General features: G+C 44.7%; 1 protein-coding gene across 6 annotated transcripts in view; it reads right to left on the bottom strand.

Annotated features, from left to right (window-relative positions):
* Positions 1–24,967, bottom strand: part of COP1 (COP1 E3 ubiquitin ligase) — a 133,438-nt gene that overhangs the window by 22,545 nt on the left and 85,926 nt on the right. For 5 of the 6 annotated variants that reach the window (XR_013954233.1, XM_080601948.1, XM_080601946.1 and 2 more), the window contains exons 16-18: positions 20,925–21,042; positions 17,244–17,368; positions 16,001–16,161 (exon numbers count right to left, since the gene is read on the bottom strand). Coding sequence is in view for 5 of the 6 variants with exons in the window: in XM_080601948.1 (XP_080458074.1) it covers positions 16,001–16,161; positions 17,244–17,368; positions 20,925–21,042 (404 nt within the window). In the remaining variant the exon portion in view is untranslated. Of the gene's footprint in view, positions 1–6,937; positions 6,999–16,000; positions 16,162–17,243; positions 17,369–20,924; positions 21,043–24,967 lie in introns of those variants that run through there. The other variant, XM_080601947.1, reaches the window with a different exon arrangement.

Here is a 24,967-nt window from a genome sequence, read left to right on the forward strand (position 1 = left end):
CCATACACCTGTTTTGGAAAGAGGACATTGATTTAATGAATAAAAGTTTAATTAAGGTAAAACAATAGTTTCCATTAATCTTGCAACAATTCACAACCTGCTGCTCTCCTTTAACTTTCAATCCAGCTAATGGTATAAACAGGCTCAACTGCAGCACTACATACCTGAAACCTCCTGCAATGCAGACAAAGCAGTGCTTTACCTAGAAACAGGAAGCCTTCTCTCCCAAAAATAGCGTTTCAAAGTGCTCCAAACACAGCAAGCAAATATTTTCACTGGCCAGGGCATCATATGAACACACAGGAAAATTACACAGTAGATAATCTGTTGATAAACTAGAGGTTGCCGCTGAAAACCAGCTACAGTCTCTAGTCATTTTCTTCCTCTGCCTGCTATTCTGGTGCAACAGGGTAAGCACGGATAAGGTGGGGCAGCAGAGCTGGGCATCCTCCCCCAGCCAGCAGAGCCATCCCCCTGCTCACCCACAGATGAGAACGAGCTTGGAGGCAGGCTGGCTCGAGTTCAGCATGGTCTCCGTAAATCCTTATCGTCATGAGCACATGCACAAGGGAGCTGAACTGGACCTTGAGCTGGGTCGTGCTTGCAAAGCTGTCAGGCAGGGTGCTGCCTTTCACTTGTAACCTGAAAGAAAGCTTGGCATTGCTGAAGGAAGCTATGTTGCAGCCCGCCTGACATTTTTGCGAGTCAGCTCTCAAAGGAAGGCCACGCTGCAAAATATCAGCGTTGATTACCAAATGGTACTGCTGGTGTTGAAAGACATACAGTAAATTGAATTTTAATAAAGGTATGACTGTACATAAAAGGTGAAGAACTTCATTAAACATAACCGTGCGGCGTACAGATGATACATATGAGGTTGTTTCTCTAATATCCTACTTCTGATGCTTTCTCTACTGCATTTACCTGGGGGAGAAGGGAGCAGGAAGAGACAATGGCTGCGCCTTAGCTACTGAGATTGATGAGAGCACAGCTTTATAGCTTTAGTGCAGTAAGTGCCAAGCGTGACATCTTCCCTACTTAGTTCTGCAGAATGAACTATTCAAAAGGTAATAATGAACTTCACATCATCTGAAGGACTCAATTGTGCTCTGCTGCCTGCTTCCCTGATCCCATCCATCTAAAACAGCCCAGGATCCAGAAGGACAAGTAAAACCAGCAACAGAAATGCACCTGAGAAATCAGAAATCACTGGGTCATTCAACTGTTGAAAAGCATTTTAGATTTAAAAACTATGAGAATGCAGAAATAATTGCAATCCTTGGTGGGTTGTTAAGTCAGAAGAAAAATGTAGGATGTCTTCAGATAAGTTCACTGATTGTGAGAGAAAAAAAACAGCCACCCTAACTTGACACACAACCCTTACAGATAGAGAGAAATTTCCCTGTTCTTTCACCTCACCTCCCTGCAACTCTCTCCTCTTGGAGGGATACCAGGAGATGGCCTCTGCATTCTAATTGCATTTGCTACTCTACTGATCGTGTCAGTGGGCAAAATCAGTGGGACTCACGTATCAGGTATTCTCCACGATACTGGATGAGAAGTCACCTGAAGCTCTAGATGGGCATTTTTGTCTACAGCCTTTAAATAATTCAGGGAGAGGAGCTGTCAAGCTGAATCTGCAAAGCCCCCTTGACTTTGTACTTACACTATTAGCCTGACTGCCTATTGTTTACAAAGACAAAAGGGAAAACATTACAGGTTTATATGTCCGCAGAGGAGGGGAGTCAAGGACTAGAATAACAAGGGCTATCAGTACAGAAGCCAAAAAATGGATGGGAAAGCAAAAGATTCAATAAGTACAGTTGTACCAGCAAAACAGGATAAGAGAGTTCCTGGTTCAATTGTGCTATAAACAAACAATGCCAGTGGTTGCACGCATGTCATTCTTTAAAAAGGAAAGCCCCAAATGCAAATGGTAACTTCAATTAATTAGCAATTAAAAGCACTACTTTTCAGATACACAGCTGCAGCCACCTCTTCCAGATCTGTCTCACTTCTGCAAAACAGTGACAGGAACCAGGCAGCAGGCCAGCGCTCATCCAAAAAACCTCAGAGAGCAATTCCATCCTCCCTGCTTATCCTTTCAGTACCTGGGCTTTCTGGGCAGACAAACACGGTGAGGTCTGTTGAAGATTCACTGGATCCTGTCTGGGGACACCAACAGATGAATGCGATGGCCCTTGGCATGCCAGGGAGCTCTCACACTCTGAGGTGCCTTTTAGATACAAATATATGGATATATTTAAATGACTCTGGGACATGAACAGCTTTGATGGGGTTTTGCACAGTCATTTTCAACCAAAACTGTAAAGCTGACTCACAGCAAATTACTGCCTCTTGAAGCAGCAGGACGAATTGAGAAGGAAGGGGAACCCCAGGACGTACAGACCTGCTCCATCCCATGCACCTCTCCAGCAGAATTTAATCACCTCTCCAGCCAGCTTACTATAAACCTAACGAAGACTTGAAAAAATGACTTTTTCATACAAAGCACAACAGCTCTGATTATAGTCTTGCTTTACTACGGGGCTGGACTACCCCTAAGCAATTATGCTTAGCTTTGGGTTGCCAATGCCCCTCTCCGGACCTTCACAGCTGGCAGCAGAACAAGCTGTGGAAGCAGCTGCAGGAACTGTCTAGGCCCATTTTTGGCTTAAAACATGTATGGAGGGGAACGATCCAGTTTAGTTGGCTCTCCTAAAGCAGACAGAGACCTCCACTTTACTCTAGGAAGACTGCAACAGTGGACAAAACACTCTTCGTTTGCCCACAACTGGTCCCAACTGGTCCAACAGCTTCCAGCCCTCGACAACTTCTTGATTAAAGCAGTCTTTGGTACAGTCCTTTATCCACAGCTTCTGCCTGCATCAAATCCTAAATGAAACATGATTTAGTGTATGCAAATAAGCTGAAGAAAAAAGGATTCAAATAACAGAAAAATTATCATTAAATGGGCAAGTTTAACTCAGAAGGTCAGAGTCACTCTGGCCACAAGAAAGAGGCTGCACAGGACACAGGCACAACAGCGTTCGACAAGGCACGAAAGGCTCCTTTCTTATTCACCTGGTGACTGCTAGCTAGCAGCAGTGCCTGAAGCTGCAGTGCCTTTAATAAGCCCCTAAATCTCCTGGCCTTGACTACCCTCCTAAACCATAGGGAGCAGCATGCCAGCAGTGTGCTGGCTGCCAGTGTCCTTACAGCAAGGCCATTAAACAACACGTACGCTTCTTTTTTTTGGATGTAGTACATGCATCTATTACCAGCTCCCGAGTGTTACTGATCACAAACTGTTTTCTTGTGGGAGTCCTGAAATTACGTGATGGACTATCAAGCTCGCAGGTCACAGCCTGGAAGTCCTCAAATTAGATGCTCCCCTCCACCCCATGCTCTCATCTTACTCCTCCAAAAGGGAAAAAAAGATGAAATCATTATTCTGTGCTGTAACTGGAGATTTAGGACAACCTGCGTGCTCTACATGCTTCCTGCTGAAAAACAGGAGATTAAAGAGGCATTAATTCTTAAAAGTTATGTTTTTGTTGTTAGCATCACTGCAGCATAAGCACAAAGTCAGGGCTGGCAGCAGCAGTGGGAACGAGTGGAGGCTGCAGCTCTGCCCTGCAATGCCTGCTGCAGGGTCCTGGAGCTCAGCTGGACATACTGCAGGGCTGTCAAAGGGTCTGGGCAGCTGGAGCCTCCATTTGTCTTTCCTTGCTATTTTTTTTTTTTGTTTTGACAGAATCTGAAACCAGGTTCACAGTCTGGAAATACAGCTGCACTAAGGTACCTGAATTTCTGTCCTGGCAACTGCACAAAATCAGCAGTGGCTCAGTTAGTGGCAGACCTTTAAGCTGTCAGAGGCTTTTGCAGGTGGAAGGAAACCTTTCTTCTTATTGCAAGACAAAATTCCTAATATGCTACACAGATTTAGCCCATTCCACACAACAGCTTACGACAACTTCAAAAAAAATCAAAAATATTTCCTTTCTAAAGAGCCAGCAAATAAAGAAAAAGCATCTTCGTGTGGTGCACATCACAAGCAGTTCATATGCTCGTGATTTCTCAGTATTGCAGGACTGAAAAAGGATTTTGATAAAGTGAGATCTGGGTAATGTTCTACATCACTGTTTAAGGACAATTCAATCATCTTCTGGATTAAGTCTTGCTCCCGATTAATCTTAAGAGAGCGATGAATAGAAAATCCAGGTCCCCGGAATGAGGAAGATTTTATCTGTAAACCCAATTCACAAGTAAAATCATCTCTTACAATGGATAATTCTAGTACTGTTCAAGTTATTTTCACACAGTGGGTATAAAAATTATCTCTAGATATCTCGAATTGAAATGACTGTTTTTAACCCTCATTCTGAACACATGCACAGATTAACAATACTGTATCAAAAAAGGAGCTCAACAATCAAGAAATCCATTAAGCTACCAATGACACTAACAGCCAAGGGGATGTTTAAAAAGATTCAAGCCCATAATGAAAAAAAATCATGTCATTTACTACTGAAATTACAGGAATGAACAAGCCCCTTGTTTAGAGACACAGTACCTCTGATTTCATATCCTTCAGCTACACAAATATCAGAATACAAACCTGAGCTCTGCTGATGAAGGAAGACAACAAACAATTCCAGCATTTGATTACTTTTTTATTATTAATTTCCAGCTAATCTGCTTCCTCCTTCCTTTTTACTACCATTTAAATGCTCTTTCTGAAGAGATGCTGCTGCTGACTTACTCCTTAATAGACATCATGGCTCTGGAGCTGGAGAACACGGCAGGTACCCGCTGTTTCCTTGCAGGCTCTCAAAGCCTGAGAATATAGGACAAAGCACAGTGAATCTGAGAAGGTAAAAACAACTGGACTAAACAAGACTTATTTCTTGTCGCAGCAAACCTATATACACTGCTACATCAGCGGCAGGAAGACAGCTCCTGTGAGAAGTTCACAATCAACTACCCTAGCTACAGCTTCCAGGCAAGAACTAAATGATGCAGTAAGAAAGGGACCCTAAAAAAACCACAAAGCACATACACAGTATGTGTTCCTCTGGGTAAGGAGAGGCAGAGACAGCGTGGCTGAGTGTGCATCAGATTCGTTACTTCATTAACTTTTATTTACAGGGAGATGGAGTCAAATTCCTCATTTGTGTGTTACCATTCCAGATATAAAGAATACAGAAGCCCCATCCTGGCTGAGAACATGTTTGTCTGCATCATAAAACCACCTTAAACCTGCTCAGAAAGGAAAACGGAAACTTTAAAGTCTATATAAAAATGAATTCTCACCCGTTCTGGCGTGGGGAGGGAGCTGTAATTCTCAGGTTCAAACCGGGGATCAAAAGCTAAAGATTTTGAGGCTGTAGTTGGCTTACAAGGAGACAATCCTTGTCCCCACCTGCACGTTCAGACAGCTCTGCTCCTGGGGAAAGCAGGGAGCATTCTTATGGGAACCGCAGGGATGACTGCAGAAAGCATCCAAGGGACTCGGAGAGGGTTTGAGTTTGCAATCAAGGGTGCCCTGGGAAGGGTGCTGCCAGCGAAGTGAGCCTCCCTGCCCTGGAAGCACACTGCTATCCAAACATTTATCTAAAAGAAATCTTTAAAGCAGTATTTTTCTTATACAAACATCTGAGCACCAAAGTGATTTTCAGTGTGACTCTCTGCTTATTCTTCGTAAGGTAAATATATACTCTAACATTTTGGAACAAGGAAAACTTGCGTGTTATGAGCACAGGCTGCTGCTTGCTGCAACACCAGAACCCAAATTTCACAAGCTGCTAACTCCTGTTTTACCTCACGTTCTCAAACGTTGCCCAACTTCTTCTTTTGCACTGTCAAGTCAAGTGAGAACCTAACGAAAACAAAAAGCCTACAGCAAGATGAATCCTTTTGTACTAAATAAGGACATTTGTATTTCACTTCCAGCTCATTTCTCTCTTTCTTTTTTTAAACTGCTGCTAGCTCAAATTTATCCTTGCTAATGCTGGAGCTAACATGCAAGCTCTAAACCAAGACACATACAGAAGCACTATTAACCTTCAGTTTTAATCAAGGATATTTTGTGCTAAACAAGTCAGGACTTTCCATGAGCACACACTTCCCAGACTAAACAGGCTTTCCATTAGTGGGTGGTCTGGAGAACAAACTTGTCCCGATCAGCCTGCTTTGTAGAAAAGCCTGTCTTGGAAGAGAAAGGCAATGATGGCTCAATCGAATTGATCAACTAAGAAACTAGGAAGAAAAGAAAAATTCATGTATGCTTGCTTTGGAGGCTTGACCAAGGATAAGGATGCTGAGTCTCTGCCAGTGAGGAGGGATGTGGTTGCTCCTGCTGCAATTAGTTTATAACACTATCTGCAGATTACAGGTAAAAGGAACTTTTTTTTATGGATCTGAACCAATCTTTCCTCCCAGTATATGTAATACTACTTATCTTCCCTCCAGTATTTCTCATTATTATAAATAAGTGAAAAACAATGCAGTTGTCTCATCTGCCCGCTCCCCTGGCTGCGCCTCTCTGCTCAGCTTAATATTCACTTCAGACATAGGAAGTAAATCTAGAAAATCCACTACTGCATCGCACAGCTTACTTTCCTACAGCTTTAGCAACCAGATAAAAGTTCAGGAAGCGATTCTGATATACAACAGCATGAAAGAGGCATCGCTGTTTGAGGCACTGCTTCCCTCGCAGAGCCTTGTGCAAGGGCAAACCCCACTGCGCAGCTGCACGACCGACACCACCAGCACCACTCCTGGCCAGGAGGTACTCATTAAATTGTAAAACATCATTTTTGAACCGTACCTGATTCTCTTCCTTAGGCAGGGCTGCTTGTTATAATTGTAGGTATTCTACAGAAAATAATTACATATCCTAATTACATACCCAAGTAGTTTCGATTCCAGCTGACTGCATGCAGGTTGCTAGCTCATCTGGCCTTGGTTAGGAGGTTGTGACAACACTGAGAAACCTGGTGTAGTTTAACTAGGTTAGAGAGACATAAATCCTTTTTGCTGCTAGAAAAGCAGTGTCACAAAAGCTGAACTTCTTGTCTTACTAACAAGCAATGCAATTGGCGTTAAACTGGTCACAAGTTACGGGGTTTCAAGATGCTCTGGGGTTTTGCTATTGATAATGGAAGTGCAGAAAGCATAAGGAAGCCTTCAGAAGGATTACTCCAAAGCCAAGAACTGTTAATGTAGAGACCTACATAAAGCAAAGCTTTTGCAGACCTGTGCATAAATGCTTCTACTTCCATTTCACCCACAGGTTAAATTATCTGATCAAAATCTTGTGCTGGAAAGAAAAAAAATCAGTTCATATTTTTTCCACTTCATTTAGACTCTGTAAAACATTAAATCCTTGCCAGTAAAGCTGCTTAATTAGGAGCACCAGAGCACAAGGTTGATGCAGCTCATGAACCACAACTCCTGAATGGTGGTGGCCTCGCAGAACTCGCCATCAGGAGGTGCACCAGAGAATGAGAAAAAAATATTGAGAGGTTGCTTTGACAGTAATTGAAGCAATCACTTTTTTTTTTAAAGGGGATGAGGTTATAAAACCACCTTCAAGCAGCAGTGACAGCAGAACATAAGCAGTGAGGGTTCCAAATATCCTCTGTGTGGGAATTGTGCTGCTCCACTGAAGATGACTTTTGGGTGATGGTGAGCCTGATGCCAATGGCTTCTTGAAACCTGCATCGCTCTTACTGCTCTGAAACCAGGCTCCTCCTTTAGCACGACATGGTGAGATATATTTTTACCCTTGCAGTTCCATCTTAAATGGCCCCTTCGTCTACTTCATAAACCACGAGCCAAGTACTGCCCAGCTCCTTAAGTAGCTTCACATAGCCAGAGCTCATCTCACTGGCTCCTCTGTTCCAACCAGAGATGTCAGCAGAGAGACGGCACTTCAAAAAACCCACAAACCACGAACAAACAAAGCCAGATGAACTTAACAGTGGAAGGGATAGCAGAGGCTGCTCGTGTAGTCTTCGTGATTAATTCAGAGGAGACCACCTTTTGTTGGAGCTTGAGATCAGGCAACAGAAGCTGGCTCCAGCACCTGCAAACCTTGCCTGTTTCTTGTAAGGACTTACTGCTTGCAGTGTCTTGGAGCAAAGCCCCCTGTGCAGGGACAAGAAGGGGGCGGCAGCATTATTTGTGGAGGGGGGTGGAAGAAGTGTTAGAGTTAGGCCTTCCTATACAAGGGCTATGAGTTCTGGGGGAAGAGAGCGCAAGCCCTCCCCCTCTAAAGCCTCATACTACAGAGGATGAAAAAATCACGAGGCTGAGCTCTCTCACAAAGACACCAAGAACAAACATGGGAAAAGAGAAGCTGACAACTCACAGTAAGCAGGTTTCTAGGCATCATCTGAAAAAAAAAAATCTAAACCTTATAACAACCTAATCAATTGTTTACAGCCCGGCAGGACATGTATCAGAATTCAGTCCAAGGGTCCAACAGCAGCACTGCAGAGGGTTGGTGGGGAAGGAAAAATTCATACCAAAGCTTAATTTGATAAGCAAATGCTCCCTGAATATGAATCTGCTCTTATTTGCCCTCCACAGAATACATAAGGTGTCCCTGAGCATTGTCATAATACAAGCAGTTTTCTATTAACTGGTCCTGTTGGGGATACAAGCTTATGCGAAGGGCCCCACAATACATACTGCTGCTCCTCAGCCTGTATGGTACAACGGGGAACTAAGGATGGAGCTGGGAAGGAAGTCAAAGTTCCAGGTGCATTCCTGACTTGGTTTCATCCATTATACAACTCAGACCTTCATAACGAATTGATGCTTACTAAAGCAGCAGAGTCCCAACAGGGGAGAAACACAGCCACTTACAAGTTTAATGACAGCTGCAGAGACTTTGCGCCCCCAGCTCACAGCGTGTACCATACCAACACAATTTCTATTGCGTGGGGGTGCTGCTATTTTCTTAAAACCTACGAAAGAACAAGAACCTGTGTGGACCTCTGCTTACAGTGGAGTGAACTGCAATCCATTATCCATACAGCTGCACCGCCGGGATCAGCTACTGAACTGTAGTGTCAACAGTACCCAGAGTTATGCTGACCACTGTGTCATTCACTTGCTCTAGGAAGGAGATGACTCCAAGAAGGAAGACGTCAGTCCCATCTGCATCACACTTCTCCTGGCACTAGGAGAGATGCATTGGTAAGCAAATATCAGCTACGGAAGTCTGAATGTAAGTACTGCCTTCATTCAAGAGGTATGGGCAACTTTGATCTGTCTGTACTTCAAAAACACATCACCCCCATGGCAATTTTCTGTGATTTATGCAGGAAAAAAGATACACGCCTCACCTTGCAGGAGGAGAGAGAAATTGAGTTTGTAAATGTAAACTTACAACTAACAAATGAAGAAAAAAAGAGCCACCTACACTTCTTGGAGAGGCTATTCTTAAAATAGAAGCTAGAATGATATCAGACTGCTGCAGTACCACAGGGGACCTAAAGTTCCAGGGCTGAACAAAGGCGACAGCCTCATCCCCTCTGCTTGCACAGCCTGCTCTGCATCTAGAAAAGGAGGAGTTAACATACGCATTATGCACCAGCTACCTGCTGGCATGCCGTGTCAAGCCCTGAAACAGCAAAACAGGGGAGGCGAGGCATCTTTTTCTGCCCCCAAATGCCCCTCAGCAGACATGAGGAGCATGCAGAAGCCAGTGCTCGGGGCAGTGCCTGATGCCCTTCAGCCCTGTCCTTGGTGCTCGCCCCCCGTGCTGGGAGGGAGCTCAGAGGGCACCCTGCAACCGGGGAGAGGTGGTAATGAAAGAGCATTTACCAATATTTGTCTTCTTGTACGAAGGAGTCCAACTTAAACACTTTCTCCTAAAGCCTATAATTTGCATAATCACATTACCAAGATGGTCTTTCACACGGACCAAAGTGTCAAAACGTTGATGTTTCAATATAATGCATGAACTGTTAATAATAGAGGATGTTTTTCCCCAAGAAGTTCTCTGCAGTTGGACTTCAAGGGTTGTGATGAGGAATAAAACACTGTTAGAGTAACTTTTTTTAAATAAATTCTCTTTGGCCAAACAAAACAAAGCCCCAAAGTGAGTGTTTGAAGAGATGTGGGTATGAAAGAATGTGGGCACGTTCAAAACCAAGGAGCACACGTACTGAACTGGTGACTTTTTTTTAACGTCTAAGGTAGAAATGACTCTGCACACAGTAGTTTTCAAGCGGCATACAAAACAAAATATACCATGTATATTGGTATGCATAAGTAATAAGCTAAGATTTGGAAAAAAAACTCATCATGCCTGATGTTATCTTGCAATATTCTAGCTGCCACTGAAGATCTGAGACTCCCAAGCAAAGAAAGGAGGAGAAGACATGAAAAAGATAGATTGTAAATATATTTTATTTCCCTTCTAAGACTGGAAAGTGTGAAGCAGCTAAGTAAAAAAGTCAAAAACGTCTTGTTTAAAGCACAGCCAAAGGCCAGAGAGAAGAGGGCATTTAGAGAGGAGCAGGAAGCTATCACACAGCTTCCAGCTTCACAGCATGCACGCTATGGGGCTTAGGCAAGTTCCACCAGAGGAAGAAAATCTTTGAAGATTTTTAGGAGGGGAAGAGGAAAAAAAAGAATAAATCTGATCAAAGCTGTGTCTCCTAGCTTTCTTAAAAGCCGATCATTCTCAGCTTGCCATAAACTGCTGCGTGTATCAGTCACAAGGGAAAACTACTGCATTTCCAGGACACTGCAATGCCACATCAGAGAATAACCTGCAAGAACACCACTTTGGGAGATGCTGCTCAGGAATGCCAGGGGCCAGCTTCCAAGGAACCTAAGCCCAGCCCTGCTTCAGGCAAGAAAGGATGAAGCAGAAAACTTCAGGTCCCCTCCATGGACACGCTCCCACCACTGCCTGCGCGGCCACCTGGACCAGAGGGAGGCAAAGGACGGTCTGGGTCTGACCACTTCAGGCAGGCTTTTTTCTCTCCCCTTAACTGCCATCTGAACAACTAGCTGAGGATGCTGTGAAAATAAGCAAACCTGAGCCGAAGTTGTAAGCCAAAATTCTTGGCAGTTTTGAGACTGTAAACTCCAGCAGCAAAGAAGCACAAAAATATGAAGTGTTCCTCCTGTCCCCCCCCCCCCCCCCAGTCCCATTGAAACCAACATTTCAAGTTACAAGGGATGTAGTTGCACTCGATACAAGTTACTCAGGAATGTCACTGAATAAGCAATTTGGTTATTTGGGAATGACAAAGGAGGTTTCATTTCTAATGTTCATAAGTCATCCAAATTAATTAGTGCTTTAAAATGGCAATGAATCACTTCCTAAAATAATTTGTATTGGCTAAATTAAATCCAGTGAAGGGAGCCAATTTGCCAATTGTAAATTATCAGAATCCACGCTAGCTCATGTGTATGCCGCGTACCATTTATGAGGCTACTGGGAAACAAAGGATGTCTACTTTTCATCACTGAACAAGATTACAGCCCTATTAAATGACCAGCTTATTGTGAAATAATTACAGGTTTCTATTTAAAGAATTCAAGCCAGACATCATTAAGAAACAAAGCTGAGTGTTGAGGGGAGTTGAAAAAACAAACGGAGGAAAAGCTTGCTTTCCAAAGAGCTGCACCAAAAACCTACCTGAAGGAAATATCTCCATCTTCAGAGATTAACGAAGATTAGTTTGGAGATGTAAGACTAGTTATGAAGATCTCTGTCACACGAGTGCCTAAAGGCAGCCTAATGCCCCAAAGTCCCACAGCCTGCTTCTCTCCCTTGTGGCTGGGCAGTTGTTTCCAGACTCCTCTAAATTGAGCTGACTGTTGTGGAGTGCCAACAAGGTGAGGAAATACGCACCAGCACCTTCCATGTCATGCAAAGGAGATGGCTGCACAGCGCTGCCGTGCCCCTGCTCTTCCTCCTGCCACAGTCCTCCCGGCACGCAGCCCCCGACCCCCTCATTAGTGCTAGGTGCCTTGGATACAGTCTGCAGCACTGCTCTCAATGCATTCCCTTCCTTACCCCTCCAAAAGACAAAATATATGTATATTTTATATATACACACACATAAATAAGGCTTTACCTAAGCTAATTTACATAGCATTTTCCTGCTCTTATCTTTATCTCCTTACTCGTATCGAAACCTTGACATTTCAGCTTGAGAAATCTTTCCCCAGCTAACCTGCTTATCAGCAGTAATGAATACTCATGCAAACAGGTACAAAATTAAATGGAGTCTTTACAGTGATTATGATAGATTGAGCCATGCTTAATCTACATAATCAAATTGCTTCTTTGTTCACCAGTAATACCTTTTTGCTGTCCTGGGAGCAGGTTCAGCATTGGTTTCTCTTCTGACAGCTTCTTTCTGAAAAATACTAACCATGACTGGGAAAGGGGCTACTTGAGCTGCAACAATTTAAGAGACGTGCGATTCACATCTTGGACTCTGGAATATGGCAAACCAGGTCCAAACAAAAGGTGTCCCCTTTATGGAAGGGGAAAACATCATGTCTTTAGCCTGCTTAGATGCTAACAAAATAGAAGAATGTATGCAGCCATCTCAAGACCAGATTTGGGTTTCAAATCAAGTTAGATAAATCCTGCTGAGGTGCCAGAAATAAGGGATGACAGGTATATTAAAAAAACTTGACTTGTGGAACAGAAAGATTTAGTTCTGGGAGGATTCTGAAATGTGTCTCTGATCCTGCTTCTAACTTACCAACTCATAATATCAGGTCACTTCGGCCAACAATTTCCTGAAGTCTTCTCTACTTTTCAAAGTTGATTGTTTTTTAGAGGAAAATGAAGTGACAAATGGCTTTACCCACAAAATACAAATGACTGCCTTAAAAAAAAATAATATAGCCCGTTTACCTTTGTTCAAAATGCAGCATCAAAAGCAGCACAAAGGCTTGCTCCCTGAAGTACATGCTGAAACATTTCTCTTTGAATAGTCTAACAAATATTACCCTACAAGCTAGTGCTCATTTCTAAAAATTACTTAACTGTAAGAGCTGAAAAATAAATAAGCCTTACGCAAAAAGCTAATAAGGACTTAGAGAACCGTTTCTGTAACTCAATACAGCTTCAACATGTGGAAAAAACACACTGCCTGGACCTCCGCAGCTGGAGAAGCGACAGGTAGAGTAGAAAGGTCTCTGCATCATCCTAAGCAGCGGAAGACCAAGAGAGGGGGGAACAACAGTGGATTCTGGCAAGGACTGCTGGCACAGCTTGACTTTGGCTCAGGAGAAAGGAAAAGCTTGAATTATACAAAAATAGATTTAAGAAAGAATCAATGACATTTCATCTGAAAGTTCTGGTTTAAGTTTTAATTAGGATCCAAGATTTTGCACTTAAGTGCGTGAAATGGAGCACACTTATTTCTGCTTCCCAAGATAACTGACAGATCTGAAACTTACTCATCTCATCTCAAAAGGTTAATTAAAGAACAGTCCTTGAGAGCAACACCACGGGGAAACAGAAGAGTCTGTTCTGCTGGGGTGTCCTGGGGAAAAGCTGGCACGCAGCGCCCGCAGCCCCCCGCCTGAAAGACTCCCATTTGCAAACCGAACTTACTGCACAGTGACCACCGCCGTGGAGATGAGCAAGGTGGTGTTGAACTGGCCCAACAAGGCACGGAGACCAGCACAAAGCTTACCCACAGCATTTGCTATGGCTCTTTGGCAGGTTTCCTAGCCTGTGCTGAGCTCTGCGCTTCGACATAGGTATCCTCCAGCAGAACCAGCACGACCACCCCCAGCAGTAAGAGGTAGGTGTGGTAGCTCCTGTAATGAGGAAACTAAGGCCGGGTGACTCACTCAGGATCAAAGTCTGCAATTAAGCTAGAAATAGGCTGTAAGTTTGCCAATTCCCATACACACTGACAGCACTGCAAGGCAAAGGACTTCTCTCATCCGAGCATCATTAAAAAACACGCCAGCTTTTAGGGAGCCCGTACATACACAGGTCATTTGAGAATCTTGTCAATTTAAGAGACGTTATCAAAAAGGAGAATAAAAGTTCCATCATTTGAGCAAGACTTTGCGGATGTAAGTGACCTTTGGCTGTGCAGTAATTTAATTTCCAAAGAACATGAACAAAGTCTCAATTAGACCTGAGAGGACCACTGCACCCTTACAAGAGGAAGGACAAGTGTGCGGGTGCGTCGCTGAAGAGCACTTCACGTCTTGGGGAGGCTGGAGGGACGGTACAAGGAAACATGAAGGCTTCTTGGCAAAAGCAAGCGTGACTGCTTGCTCGGGATGTAAAGCAGGATGGCACGCACTGCAGACAGGTAAAGCAAAATGCTCAGCCAGTGGTTCTCAGACTACAGGCAGCTTTTTGCTGTTTTCATTACAAACGGAAGCCGGGTACTGAGGCTGCCATGGGAGAAACACTAATTTGAAAGTAGCCCAGGGAAAAGCAGAGGAGTGATAGGAAAAAAATCAGAGTGGTGACGGATTCTGAATGCCGCTTAACAAGGGAAAGCTTAAACATTATTTGGTGCAATCTTTATGGGCCTGATTTAACTGTTCCTGAATTGTTATGGTTGTAAATTCTTACGTTTTCATTGCACAGATATTTTAGTTCTAGTTACGAAGAATTGTTTGACAGCTCTTGGTGACTGCTCAGAAGTTTCCCAGCGGTTTGAACAGCAGGTTTGTAAAGCACAGTAAGCCTGGTAAGGAGTGGGCAGCAACAGAAATAATGCAAGGGGTGAGGCCACAATTATCGTGTGGTCTGTAGGAAAGCTGCATAGGAGATCAGCAGGACAACCCAACAGAAAAACACTGTAGTAAAGAAAGTTAAAGAAAGGGCATATATGGACCCAGGTTCCCACAGCACATTTTTATCCAGCAGAAACAAAGTTACACAACTTCCAATAGTCACTCTTCATCTGAGATGCGCTATCTGTATATATGAAATCCCCCTAAATCCCTAGCCAGAAAAACAGTGACCCTACATCATTTACTCTTGTGCCCACTGCTCAAACTGAAACACCCCACTTTTCAATTTTCAATTGAAAGTGCAATCTATTATTTCAGATGCTTGATCTTTGTTTATTTTTTTTTTTCTCTACTCAGAAGCATTCATCTGACATTCATGACAGTTACAACTGAATCACAGTTGTGGGGGCAGTTTCTTCATACTGAAACAGATTGGTAGATGTTACCCTTCCAAAATGTTATCTTTGTGAATGCAAAGTCTCAGGACATCAATTAGGCAACATTCCATTTTAGCTGCTTGATAAGACCGCATTTAGGATGAGCTCTTCTCCTCCTCCTCCCAGCAAACCAGTTAAATATCTGATCTCCAAACACTTACATAGGAGAGAGTCACTTGCTCAAGGTTTTTTTACACAAGGATTTTAAAGAGACTCAGAATTTACAAGCAGCATTCTCAGCCTCCAAAGCAGCCCCACGCCTAAAGAACACTCTCAAAAGTGGATTCAGGTCTGCTTGCAGCATCAGTACATGCTTTACATATATGAATTGCCTTTCACTGAAGTAACTGCAGCCTGGGCTCACCTTTTACGTCTTTACTTATCTGAACACACAGCATGTATTTCAACGAGCAAGCTCATGTGGATAGTGTAACATTTAAATAAAGGTGCACAATATCTGTAAACGCCTTTGTTAAAGCAACGAAACTGCTGCACAACACACAAACAACTTGCATGTCAGAGAAACAGTTCTCCTTTGGGGATTTCAGATGCAGAAGGAAAGAAATTCAGACACACAGGTGGAAGAATTTAGACCACAGCAGTCCCTTGTCCTCCAGGCTTCCCCTCCCATGGTCCACAGTGCTTCAGTTACCCTGCAGCTCTTGACTTTCTTACACTGGTCTGTACTATCCACAACCAGGAAAACACCAAATGCAGTCAAACCCTCAGCGGTGTCATTCCCTAAGCAAGCAGGAGGCATCCCTTTAGCACCCAGCCAGCTGACCGAGCAGGAAGCTTACCCCATCTGGAAGCGCCCTCCAGCAGACAGCACTCACAAACTCATTTGTGTCATCTTCTTTCCTGTCCTTGTCCAGGACGCTCTTGACCGTATCAAACTTGAACGTCAGCAGTGTCTTTGAGAGGCCCTTATAGTATAGGTAAAGGGAATTATTTTCGCTTCCTGGAAATAAAAAGTAAATATGCAAGATTACATTCTGCAAAGAGGCACAAAAATAAGGCTTCTTAGCTCTTTTGTTGTTTAAAGACATGACACTTCCTCCTAGCAGTTATCATCGTGCTCATGGTGCCTTAGCAACTGGGCATGCTCCACAGCAAACTTTCACAATACTTAAAACAGAGCCAGGCTTTATTACAAGACAACTGTAAAATATCCAGGACCCCGACCTTACTCCAGAACTTCCTTAGGGCCCAGCAATCCGAGCAGTGCATCTACACTAGTGCGTGGAATGCCTGCTTGGCGTTACAGCCATGAGGCAGGTAGCACTGTCACAGTTTTGCTTGCAGTAATCAGATATGACAGCTTGGTCTATGGAGGTTTAAGTAAGAGAAACTAGACAGTGTGCAGACTTTGTTTAGAAATCCATCCCAGTTTCTGCCTTGCAAGCTGTGGAGAGATCAGAGAACACAAGCTAAGGTCCTCCTCCCCGCAGCACTGGAGCAGCCATCCCACTCATCCCACAGGGATCAGCATGCCATTGCTCTTCCACCAAGACTTGAGGATTTGCAGGGGTTCAACAGTCTGACGTAAGTGGCAAAGAGACAAGCTACCAAAGGAGTAACTGCTTAAGGGTGATTTAGTCTTCTGAAAGCTGTTCACACAGAGGGAGTCTTTGCTTCACCACGCAGAATGCTGTACTAAGTGACAAGAATGTGATCGCTCATGTGGTCCAGGCTACTGACCTTTCTTAGAAAGATACAGGCGGATGTGTCAGTTGATAAACTTTAAAGACATACACCGTATCAACAGCAACTACATTAGCAATCAGCTTTTGGTGACAGCAAGCCCGAATCATCATATATAAAGACCTCATCTCTAACGAGAGGAAACTAAGTTCACAACTCCTTAGATCAGGCTCCTTACACCATTCCCTGTGAAGGGAGAGGAGGGTGGAAGCTCAGACCAATCCTCTAATTAAGCGGTCCACGCAGCTATTTGGTACCTTGCTGTTATGCTTTGCAAATGGAGAGGCAGGAGCTCCAAGGAGTCACCCTAACATGTGTCAGGGTGGCTGCTCTACTTACCACAGGCAATGTAGTCTCCGTTGGACGCCAGCCCTACAAAATTCTTCTCGTTGATGTGACCCTTGAAGGAGCGCAAACAGTGAGGTTTCCCTACGTTCCAGAGCTTCAGCTGACTGTCTGTTGACCTGAAAACAACACTTAAAGTTACACTGCTGCCATATGGAAGGTAATCCTCACTTGAAACACTGCTCCTTAACACTCTACTTGCAACGGAAGTGTGGGAAGTCTCGGTGCACTCCGTGAGATTTATTTCACTTTCAATCACATGCAACCCAGCTTGAGCTTGGAAAAGGCTCACATCATCTTAAAAGACCATCAAAATGCATTACATGTTTGAATAAAATAATTCCTATTACTCTCCCTTTCTCCAATCAATTGCAGAATTCTCCACTGAACTGTACACAGCCTGCGGTCCTTCACTGCCTCCTCCAAATCCTTGCAGATCCAGGCCACTTTTTTTTTCAATGTTTATTTAACCTCTACAGAATAGACAAAGGCCATTCCTTTCTGCCTGCTTGCTCCAACTCTCATTCATGCCTTTACAGGAGTCAAGGTAGGAAGCAGTCTCCTCCCCTCCAGCTGCCCTGAAAGCAGGATGTTCTCCTCCTGCCCAGCATCAGGGGACTGCCTGGATACAAATCTCAAACTGTTTTCACCTTGACAGTGAAGCTAAATATTACTTTTAAAAATACACAACTCTGTTGGGATAAAAATCAAAATCAATGTTTTACATTGTTTCCCCACATGCACGCATACCTGCCTTCAAAATGTTTTCCTGTTTACCATTAGCAAACATTTCCCTTTTGGCAAAAGAAGAGAGGTGTGGGTAGTCTTCTACGGCTGGCAGAGCTCAACTGAACTAGGAAGACCCCAGGTTTCTGGGAGAGATACAGGATTAATTTGTCTCCCCAAATCCGAGGGAACTTGAGTCTCTCACCTCCCAGGAGGTAATTCTCCAGCAAACGCCAGCTTTGGATATTCTTGTACTCCCTGACTTAGAGCGATGCAATCCACAGTACATCAAGAAGTGCTGATGTGGTGGGGACTAGAGCCCAGCTAACCCACCCTTGAGAAAAAGAGTGCTGTTCTAATCTGAAATTTGAAAGGGATTGGGAGTAGGACCTGTCATCCTGCTGAGGTGAAGAGAGGGGAGGCAGGTACAGGTTGTGTTACCCAACCTTTCTGCTTTCCAAATATTAGAAGCTGAAAAAAAAACAACAATATCCATCAAATATTCCTGACATTAGTCCTGCACCAATGTCACATTTGCCTAAAAATATAGCACAAGAGAGATGCACCTCGTGCTCTACTGCAAAAACCTTATCTCAGCCCTCAGTGACAGCTGGAATGACAAAGGAGTGATAAGGGAGCTGCAGCAAGATTTGTTAGTCATTTGTAATAATAGCACGAGGTCAGATCACAACAAAGGTATGAAGTTTATCTCTAATACTGTGACTCCAGCAGAAGTGCAATCCTGGTCCCAGGTCTTGACTGGGGGCGCCCTAAAACAGACAGAGTGAAAGAGTGTTTTCTGTCTGATTGTTCCACATCCATTGCTGCCCTATGCTGCAGCTCCCTCCCTTCCCTCCTCTTGTACTTACCACCACAGCAAAACATTGAAAGGGGAAGAAGATATATACCACTTTTTTTTTTTGCCCAGAGGTAGAGCGATAAGCTTTCTTTGCTATTAGGGTAGCAACATTATTTTTAAAGCGCTGCTTTTTAAAGCTTCAGAGTTGCTTGGAAACTAAACACTTCTGAAAACAGAGTGAAGCAGCGAAAGAAAATCCCTGGTCTACAAGCTGTCAGGTTCCTGTGACAGCTCGTGCTCTCAGCTAACCCATCAAGAAGACCTTATATATACAGGCACTTAACCTCCATGTTATATTCTAGATCTCCCCGTTAAAATAAAAACACTTAGCCTATTAACTAATGGAATGCTTTTCCTGTTAACAATTTCTCATCAAGCTCTAGCCATGTTTTCATTGCTTAGGACAAGTGCGCCATGTAAGATGACAGTTACCTGCCACTGTACCACAAGGACAGGAAAAGGCCGTTGATCCCTCTGCTATTACACTGCTCTTCTGGTTTCATATCCTCTCCAAAAAAACATTGTGGATGTGCTGCTCTGTTAAATCTGCCTCTCTGTAAATCAGCGCTGCAATCAGCGTGTTGTGCTAAATACCAGGCAGTTCTGAACATCCCTGAGGTCAAAACCTAACCCTACAAAGCACACTAAATCAATGCAATCTATAAAACAGCTTTAGTTAAAAAATCTGGAGAATATGAACACACTTTTTCCCCCCCTTAACAGGGATTAGTACTTTGTTTTTGTGAGTCACTACTGCCAACTGCCCAGTTTACAAAATTAAGACATGAAAAATAATCTACTCTCCCCACCATTTCTTTCTGTTCACACACAAAGATAGGTGAGCCCTGCAGTTAGTTCCCTTGCCCTGGTGTTGCCTGTCCAGGTCTGACAGCCCTTTTCCTATTCCTCCCGGGACTCTGGGATAGCCATTCTCAAGTGGCCAGCTCAAGCAGGACAGCACCATTCTGTCCTGGAGCATCACGCATATGATGCTCCACTTGATCATGGCTGTAAAACATTCCCAACTTCCTTATGTTTCTATTTAAATGCGTTCTTCTTAGTCAGATTTGGTTCAAAGCGTTCAATTTAATTTGCTCTGTGTTCCAGGTATGAATTAACACCCTTACAAAGAGCTATAATGCTAATGGAATTAAGAAGAGAGGAACTGGTAAGCAGCACTAGAAGTCACCAGGGAACCTTCCATCACACCGCTCACATCAGCATAATTCACCAGCAGTCTGGATGCTCGCACGAACACCTTGAAAAAAGCTCTGCTTTGGCTCCAGGCTGCTAGAGCAAGCTATGTGCAAACCGAGGACAGAACTGGGGTGGATAACCATCCCCTCAGCACAAGGCAGCAAGCCTACTTTCTGGGACTAGACCTAACCCCGTGATTCAGCCCTGCTGCCCTCTGATGGCAATACATTTGTGTGTAACACTTAAGGTACATATCCCTAGCAGCCTACAGACCCCAAAAGTTTCTTGCATTTTCCCCATCATTTAACAGTTATTTTAAACACACATTTAATTTCCCCACATGACCCAACAGACACACTCATTCCTACACACGGGAAAACACATCCAGAACTGAGGCAGCCCCGTGGTTTTGGGGCAGTCCTATTCGAGTTGCTTTCGGGCCATGGCTAAACACCCTCTTGGGATGTAGCAATACTATTTGATCACTTCTGTCACTCACCAGCTGCCCTGTTACCGCACATTGGTAACATCCCCAGGGCTGCCAGCAGCCTCCTGTACAGCAGAGCTGTGCTCAGGAGCACCCCCAAGCACATGAGCTCTTCAGAAGGGGACCATCCACTTGCACCTTCCCAATCTCAGGGCTCGTGGTCAGAAGCTGAATCTGTTTGCCTCAGCATTCCTCTTAAGCTTTTTAGCTCCACAAGACAGAGCAGAGCCAAGTGACACCAGGAACAAATTTCTATTTTTGTCTTTGAAAAAGCAACGATCTGCTTCCGAAAAGCACAGCAGCTACTGTGCGCACCCACCCACACCGGGGAACTCGCACAAGGGCCCCGACGACTGCCAGAAACCAAGGGCTACAGTTTTTAGCCTACCTAATAGGAAATACTTACGCGGAGACAATTTCTTCCCCACTCACAAATTTTGCATAGGAGACTGCCTTGCGATGCCCTTTGAACACCATGATGGGCTGCTTAGTGTTGCGGAGGTCGTAGTAGTGGACACAGTGATCTGGGGATGAGAAAGAAGAGGTCAAATTCATCCGCTGGGGGGGACGCACGGGACCTCTCGGAGGGAATCAGCTCACGCTGGAAGCCCTGACAATGGTTTCCACATCTCAGTTCAACCCTCATCTAGGGTAAGTAGTCTGCACTATTGGAAAGTAGTGTTTAAAAGCAGACTGCTTAAAATGGCCCCAAAATTTAGTTGTGCAAACCCCACTTAGCCCACGTGCAAGGCAGCAGCTAAGAGGACCCTCGCTGCTCCTGCTTCCCTTCTTGGCGCTGTGCCTGGGCAGGCTAATTGCCAGTTCTCATTCCCTGCTCCCCCCTCTTTCCTTCCTCAATCTGTCCCCTCTTGGAAAACTGTTCAAGAACCTTAGGCTACACACTCAGTCTGTCCACCACTTCACGGGAGAGTGGAAAACAGGGCCTAAATTTCTCATGGGTGACCCCTATACTTTTGTTTTTGGCTTTATTACCAAGAGAGAATTAGCATTTCTGCTAATGAGAGAGCAGAGACTAGATTCCAATTCTTCTTAAGATTTAATTCGCAGATGTGCTGCAGTGCCACAGCCACATAAAAGGGATTGCAACAGAATCAGTGGTACACTTCATGTTCTGCACAACTGTGTCAATTCCCAGGAAAACAGAAAAACAAAGCAAGAATAGCAGCCCCCATGAGATCCGAGCCCCAAAGACACACAGTACTCTTTCCAGCTCAGCAAGGTTAATAAGCTTCTCCCTCCCTGACTTGCCATCATTAATGTTGGGCTTCATTTAATTATCCCCTGCTGTTCTGGGCATTCAGGAAGGGGAGGCCACATGCGTGCATGGAGACAGAGCAGGAAGCCTCCCTTCTCAGCAGGCAACTCACAGCACCCAGACATCAGCTGAAAACTGCTCTGACCCTCCTCCCACTGAAACAGCACACCCCCAGTGGCAGATTATCACAGAGATTGCATGGAAATGCATTTAAATGCCAGTAGCTGCAGCTATTTTCGTATTTGCATGGAGTTTCAAAGCAGGGCTCTCAGCCATACAAACAGCGCCCGGCTGTCTCAAAATCCCATGTGGTTCGAGAGATAACTGGATTCCTATTGATCAGGCTACAGCTCCAGAAGCTGCCTTCGGAGCAAGTGTAGCTTTCCACCTGCATTACCAGATTAATTGCCAGCCATGGCAGGACAGGGGACTACAGGAGGAACCTGCAGTGAAAGGTGGCAAGCAGGCAAGTCATCCTCCTCTTTGCTTTGGGCATCTGCATATCAATCCGACACCAGTAAGGTCTCCAGCAAGAGCTTCCCAGCTGTCTCCCCCCCAGACTCTTCTCTACATGCCTCAGGCTTCCTCCACAGGGTGCAGCGGGGTTCGGGCAGCGGTGGGCTGGAGCTCAGCAGCTCTCACGCCCGCTCCTATGAGCGCCGAAACGCCGGCACATGCCGCACCCCAAGCGTTCCTTCGCATGCTCCCATTTCTTCTTCCCCTGAAATGAAAACCCTCAGAACTGCTGCTACTATCGACCAAAATCCCCAGAGCGTCCCTACTATTTGGGCATTTTAATCGTCTTTAGAACAAAATGATGCTATAATGGGCTTATTCACCAGAGGGGATAATTTTCAAGGGGACTTGAGATTAATCGCTGACATCCCTTCAGTAAGAGCCGGGTATCTCGCTCCCTTCCACCTCTTGGAAGACTCAGCCAAAAGCAGATCCATTTCCTAGCCTGGCCAGCACACCCGATCCTGGAGCTAGGAAACAGTTAAGTGGTGATCGTTATTTTAATGAGCAGAAATGATTCCAGCAGGGCTTTCTATTAGGAGCCAGGTAGCAGATAAGCCTCTCAAGCCTCTTTTTGCTCCCAGTTTCAGCCTCCCCTCCAGCTGGCCTGTCATTAGGAAACCTCCTGAGCACCAGATTTTATCCTTCAGAGGGTGACAGGGAACAGAGGTACCTGCAGAGGGCCCGAACGAGAGCACCTGTCAGCAGCTGGAGCAATGCTGAGCAGGAGTGCTGGAGCAGGAAAAGCCAAGGCCATTTGCTGTAAAGGGCCGTGAAGTTGCACTTGCCTTCTGAACATCACCACGAACAGCTGTACGGCCGCTGGCAGCTGGCCCCAGCACAACGTGCCTCCCCGCACCGGCAGGGCCATCAATCACTGCCTGCTCTCAGCACAGCAAGCACAAGGGAATGGCAAGGCCAGGGGGTTCTAAAATTAGCCACTTAATTATTAATTGATTATTTCAGCAGCCAAAGCACTGGCTCACAATCGGTGCTTTTTTTTTTTAATTCAACCGAAGCAGCTATTTTTAAGTAGATGTATGAAGACTTATGCCTGCTGCATTCATTAAAACCCGAACAGGTGGTCGTGTTTTACAGTTAAAGAGATACTCTCTCTTTTAGGCCATATGGGCTTTCCGAAAACAAGATAAAAATGCCATCTGCTGAGGAAGCAGAGAGCCTGAAAACGAAGCTAATGAGAAAATACAACTCCCAGGTAGGCTGGCAGGAGCCTCGTGGGGCACATTCGGATGAACTGAGGCTGACCACGAGGACAGCATCAGGGGCACGGCGCTCAACATGGCTCCGAGAAGGGGCAGTCCTGCTCCCAGCTGGCAGTCAGCAAAAGGGGGGGGGCACTGAGGGGACAAACAGTTCCCAAACTCTGCAGTAGCTCCTAAACTCCTTAAACACCATTTGCTCCTGCCCTCAGCGTTTCTAGAAGCCACAAAGTGCATGCGTTTCATTGCTAGCCAGCACGCACAGGCTCATTTGCTTCTCATTCTGCTCCTCAACCACTCAACCATCAGCATTATAATCGACTTTCAGTGTTTGTTTGGTTTTTTTCAGCTCTACAGTTTCTATCCCTGGCCAGAAAACTCACTTAAAATAATTTCAGCTTGAAAACAATGCTTCCACAGTTAAAAGTCTCACGCCTAACCTTGGGCAGCAACAACTCACTGCTTTACTTTTTCTTTTGTGCTCTGGCTTAATTGAAATATACATAATGGGAAAGAACATGTATACATACCGGAACAAATTAAACACTCCAAAGCAATTCTCATCCAGTTCAATGTCACTGCATAAGCTGAGCAGGACAGAGTCCTGCTGCCGCTCCTCCTGAATCCCAATTCTCTCTGGCAGGCCATATTATGTCTATTTTTTTTTTAATGGTCTCAAAAGGCAAAAAGAGCAGCTCAGCTCTGCTGCTGCTGCTGAGAGGTCACAGACCACAAGTCCGAGTTTTTAAATAGTGCTTTGCCAGATCTGCTTGCTTCCCTGAAGGAGGCTACGCTCTCACCTTCGAGCTGCCTAGTGACAACTAATCACAAATTCGGACTTTTTACCACAAGTGCTGACAAGCCCAACAAAACTTCCGAAAGATCTCGCAGCCTCTTCAGAAAATATAGCCCATGTCAGCAGAGGCTGGCATCGCTCACTGCTTATCAGCTCATAAATTCCCAAGGCTCCAGCCGGCAGGAGCAGGGCAGGCAGGAAGGCCACTTCTGCAGCATGCAAGGCGAGGAGATGAGCGTCTCCATCTCTGCTTGGTTGCAGGGGAGGGGGTCCAGTGAACAACCCGATGATGTGGTTCCACAATCTTAGGAAATCAGGTTAAAAACTTCTGAAAAGAGCTGGGAATTGCTAATGGAGCCAGCAGCATCTTAGATAATTTTAGGACTGTTCAAAAAAGATGTAATTGCTCTTGGATTTTTTGCTGTTTAAACAAAAGAGGCAAAGTCCATGTTTTGCCAAAAGTGATTTCCCTTACTCTTCAGGAGATTTGTTACTAAAATTCACAAAGTAGCTGTTACTAGAAGGCTCGAGGCTCACATTGCCTAGTGCAAAACTCTTAAAACGTACTGAGGAGCAGCAACTCCAAAGCAAGCTCTCTGCAGGAAGGGCTAGGAGGGAGCACCACACAGCAGCACCTTGCT

Source organism: Anser brachyrhynchus (genome assembly GCF_964034855.1).
Source record: "Anser brachyrhynchus genome assembly, chromosome: 8".
NCBI lineage: Eukaryota > Metazoa > Chordata > Aves > Anseriformes > Anatidae > Anser > Anser brachyrhynchus.